At 41.0% G+C, this 5,000-nt stretch overlaps 1 protein-coding gene across 1 annotated transcript in view; it reads right to left on the reverse strand.

Annotated features, from left to right (window-relative positions):
- The window catches only part of lhx2b (LIM homeobox 2b), a 10,339-nt gene extending 6,624 nt beyond the window's left edge, over window positions 1–3,715 (reverse strand). The window contains exons 1-3 of the mRNA XM_063897837.1: window positions 2,698–3,715; window positions 897–1,099; window positions 1–14 (exon numbers count right to left, since the gene is read on the reverse strand). The exon at window positions 1–14 is cut by the window's left edge and continues 357 nt beyond it. Of these exons, the coding sequence (XP_063753907.1) occupies window positions 1–14; window positions 897–1,099; window positions 2,698–2,880 (400 nt within the window). The 5' untranslated portion in view covers window positions 2,881–3,715. The remainder of the gene's footprint in view (window positions 15–896; window positions 1,100–2,697) is intronic.
- Between the last annotated feature and the right edge of the window lie 1,285 nt (window positions 3,716–5,000).

The following is a 5,000-nucleotide window of genomic DNA, read 5'->3' on the forward strand; positions in this document are numbered from 1 at the left end:
GCACCGAAAATCTTCTGCGGACAACACAGAAACTCATCAGTGGCTGCAAGTGTGTGTGTTTCTGTGTGTGTATACTGTGGTGACTTCTAAAGCAAGCAGCAGAACGTTTGCGCATTAAAAAAAACATGCATTAACTTCTCCTGTGTAGCACTCTGCACTCATTTGAAATACTGTATGAGATATGAAGATTAGCCTGATGTGACGTTTAAACAAAACCGGACACGTGAACTGTTATTTTCACTTTTCGATTTGAAGAATCAAACACAGGCGGAGTTTTCCAAAGCTTCCCAGTCAGCGATTAGTGGGGTAGAGTGTGTGTGTGTGTGTGTGTGTGTGTGTGTGTGTGTGTGTGTGTGTGTGTGTGTGTGTGTTTGCGCGCGTGTGTGTGTGTGTGGGTGTGTGTATGTGTGTGTGTGTGGGGGGGGGTTTGGGGTTAGGGTTGGGGGGGCTTTCTATACAGAGCTTCTAGACCCACAGACAATCAGCATGATTCATTTTATTCTGTCTTTCTGTCTTTCTTTCGTTCTTTCTGTTGTATAAGTTCATACTGAGAAAATTACTGGAACTACAAGAGTCTGATAGATATTTAATTATGGCACAGCATGTGACATGTATTCAGTGCAGAAATGTCAGCATCAGTTTTATAAACCCATATTACCGTGATAAAATATGTGACTTGCACAAAAATGCAAATTGTGTGTTTTTTTATTTTTATAGAGCTAAATCAGGAAAAGGTCATTTTGGAATGACATTTTTACATTTCCCCTCCCTGGTCATGTGTGATGCGTAGCCAGAAGCCACATTAACCATATTTTGAAACACGCTTTAGGCTCTAATGTCCTAAACGGTGTCACTTAACAACCCTGACACTATGGGATGGCCTGTGGACCCCCTACCTATAGTAGTCCTCCTTGCAGTAGATGCTGCCGTCTTTGCTGAAGCAGGTGAGCTCTGACTCCAGGTTCAGCTTGCACTCGCAGCACTTGAGGCAGCGCATGTGCCACTGTTTGTCCACCGCCAGCAGGTAGTACCGGTCCGCGATCTTCCTGCCGCAGCCCGCGCACAGAGCCACGCGCTCGCCGGCCATACACGGCATGGACTGTAGGAAAGAGGCACGAGGGCACAACGTCAGGACAGAAGAAATAAAACGGTATGACATCCATTAGCCTAACGATAAGTCATGCTAACGTGGTAGAGGATTCTGTTTCTTTAGAATAATACTAAATATCATCAGACAGCCTCAGAGGCCACAGCCAGTTCTCACATGATTTTAGAAAAAAGTATAAAGAAAATTGTAGGATTTAAAAAAGTATTTCGTCTCAACAATATCTATAAAATTAGGCCTGAATATTGTTGTGTTATTAAAATGAAAACCAGTTAGAAAAAGACAAAGCAAACTCCTCTCAAGGACCAAAATGTAATAAACTAAATCATATCAATATTTTTATTACAGTAAAGGAAAGAATGTTTTTGGTACCCATAAAATATGAATATGAATGATCTGCTACTACAGGATGCTATATAGTTAAAATAAGACGATAATACTATTTATAATAATCCAATATAGCAGCAGCATAAAATAATGTAAAATGTATTAAAGTGTTTTAACATAATCCTCTTATTAACCACATGAACACGTTGTATGTGGGGTCACTTATATCTTAATGGACACCATGTATGTGCTTTTAATTTCTCCTAAAGATAATAACAACGTTAATTAAACTTACAGTAACTCACAAAACGCTTCGAAACGAGACTGTCATGAAATGGTATTTTTGAGAGGCCTACAAAACGCACGTGCATGCACATAAGCACGTACATCCTCTAAAAATGATTTTCAAACGAAGATGGAAACTGAATAAAAAGAAAAATGTCCTCCATTACATTTTCTCTAGTTTGTTTGTATTGCAGTAGATTGAACAATTACTACCGAACCTTACAATTATTAGTTGTGTTGTTATTGAATTGAAAGTGTGTAACAGACAATAAAAGAAACACAATGCTACTCTACTTGTCAAATTTATTGGAAACTGTCAACTGGGTTCTGCTGTTAATGTTTGTGCTAATCTTCCTGTAAAATATATTTTAACTGGTTTGTGAACCACTGAATATGTTCTGTATTGTCCATATTTAATGTGGGTTTACATTTGTGTTTTGAAGGCATTACAAATGGCCATTTTAATAAATGAATTGCTGAATAAAATAAAATAAATCCAATTGTGTTTTTGGAGTAATTGTGCATTCTGTTCAGCTCTGGGTCCGTTCGGTTAAATCTCTTTTGACGGAAATAAGTTTCCAGTGGATCAGGATCAGAGTGGCAGGCCTTTTGGAGGAAGTTTGAGAAGCCAACTGAACAATAATCTGGGACATTATTATGGCAGTTGTGCGGTGTGAATTGAAACTATAGTTTTGTGATTTCATGTGCTTATCTTTCTTTTATTATATGTTTATTTGCAGATATATTTCCAGTGAAACATGTAATGGGACTGGTTAAACTTTGTAGGAAGATGCCCTGGTGTGTACCACTATGGATATTGCTCCTTGCTTTATCTTCTTATTTGTTGTCGCGTTTTTATATAGTTGTTTATGATCAATGTAACAAGTGAAAAATAAAAAATAAAAACACTTTTTAAAAAAAGGCGTTGAGAAGCTCTGTCGCATGTTGTGCTGCACTAACGAGGCCGAGCAGTCTCCTACCGTCTCTGACTCCCCCATATCGATGGTCGAGCTGATGGCTGCTGACTCGCTCTTTCCTCTCCGGTCCATTTCTTCCACCACACCGTGCACGTCGCCTCCAGGGAGGCCATGGAAAAGCATAGTTGCCGCAGAAGGGATGATATTATAACTGTTCTCTTCCGATCTGCAAGCCAAGATGTCCATCAGAGGCGAAAGCCGGCGCAGGAACGCCTCTCACAAGTCAGATTTTAGGGTTTCCTTTCTTGCCGTGACAAGTAAAAAAATCCAGATCAGGGAGGAAAAAATATGAGGGAAAATTGGACACGTGTTCTCCCCACTACGTCTCATCTGCCAATGGAAATCGTCATCCGAATCTCTGCAGCTCTCATTATTAATCAGCTATGATTAATTCATAAATAACCACACATATTTTGGTTTTCTTAGTCGAATTTAGTCAAAGGTAAGGTGTTATTTCTTTCTTATTACCAAATGCCTTTTCTCTGCCCTGGTATATCTCCAGATTTAATACACCATACTATATTTACTCTTCCGTGTACGATGAATAAACATACGAATTACAGAAGCCCCGCTGCATGTGTCTCAGCACCGATATCTGCTCCTCGCCGGGAGTAATATTTCAGGATTTCGACAGTCTGCAAGTCATTGGAAAATGTCTCCCCTTTTTGTGCAGAACATTAACTCTGTTCCACTGCCAGAGCCGGGCAGGAGCCTCCTAGTGCATCACACAGTAAGAGAGAACAAAAAAGATACGTCCAAAAAGCTGAGGGAATGCTTCTCCTCCAGGTTCAACAGTCCAAGCTGAGGCTTCCAGCAGCTGATGGATGTCGCTCGGAATACTTTTCAGTGGAAAACAGGAAACACAGCAGCGCGCAGCTTTATACAATCCCGCTGGCCGTCTGAAGCAGTTTTCCTTTACAGTAGTCTGTTTGGATAATGTTGTGTCTTTTGCCAAGAAGATTGCATGTGCGTAACAGCAGAAGAGGAGGAGTTGGCTTTACGTTGACTGATGATAGGCGAGTGTTTGCTGGCCCCCAAAACCACCGTTCCTCCTTCTCAGGTCCCGGTTGGACTCTCCGCTCCTTATCAACGGGGCCCTGTTGCGTCACGACGCACCATTTGTGTTCATTGGCTGTTCCGCCGTCACCTAACTGTTTGGCTCTACTTTTACAGAGCGGTCTGAGGAAGCAGCAGCACCACCGGCCAACCTGACGTGTCTGTCCGGACCGGCTCTGAAATGTTATTTGAAAGGAGAGAAGAAGAGTGAGGCAGGTTCAGTCCTCTGAGGTGTTGGAGCTGTGTGCGCTGAGATCTGCTGGGACCTTTACTCCTGTGACGCACAGATGGGCTCCACACTGTTGCTGCACAGCCTCTCCATGGCACCACAACCTGCAGGGCTTAGGAGCAGAACTGCATGCAGTCACCAAACCAGCCATGAAATAAAGAACAACACAGGGCTCACTTCCGATTCTCGATTTTTATTTTCAATTTCTAAAAAGACAAACAGTAGAAGCGCACAAGAAAACAAATGGAAACAACGGTTTTCTAAAGCTGTTTATTTAATTAATTAAAAACACAACCATGACACAATATTATTTCAAATTTAGAGGTACATTTAGTTAATTTTAAATCACAACTACACTTTAAAAAAATACATCTTGCTTAAAATAATATTCATTTGACAAGATCGAAAGCATATGCTTTAAAATATGATGATCAAATCACATTTCCCCAGAGATATTAAGATCCAACAAAGGAAAGACATAGTAAAGTTATACAAATAAAAACGGAACGTTATTGATAAGTGTTTAAACACATCATGATTGTAATGTATAACTTTGTGTTAATGCGTAAAACCATTTTGGCGCCACTGGGTATCATCTCTGCAGTTTGGCTTCATTGATTTGTATTTATTTATTCATTTATTTATTTGCTCCCCAGTCAGACTCCTCTCTGTCACTTGATGTAAGGTAACAGCGGCTTCCTCTCCTCACAGACAGACAGCAGAACAGCGCGAGGCTCAACTGATCCCGGATCCGCTGCTTCTAATTAGCTCTCTGCTCTTAATTGGGAGGCGAAAATGGACTTCGTCATCAGAGGAGTTGTGTGAGACCGAAGGAGAGGTTTGATCTGCACAAAAGACGGTAGTTCCAGCGGTGTGGGAGCGTTACCACCGCTCTGAGAACTGCTGCTGGAGTCAATCCAAGCAGTTAAATGATTAAAAACCCAGTCCATCCGGCCCTTCAACTTCTTCTCTTTATTATGAAAGAGCAAAGTTTTAGCTGCAGATTTATTCGATTATACAA

This window comes from Eleginops maclovinus, chromosome 12, assembly GCF_036324505.1.
Source record: "Eleginops maclovinus isolate JMC-PN-2008 ecotype Puerto Natales chromosome 12, JC_Emac_rtc_rv5, whole genome shotgun sequence".
In the NCBI taxonomy this organism is placed as follows: Eukaryota; Metazoa; Chordata; class Actinopteri; order Perciformes; family Eleginopidae; genus Eleginops; species Eleginops maclovinus.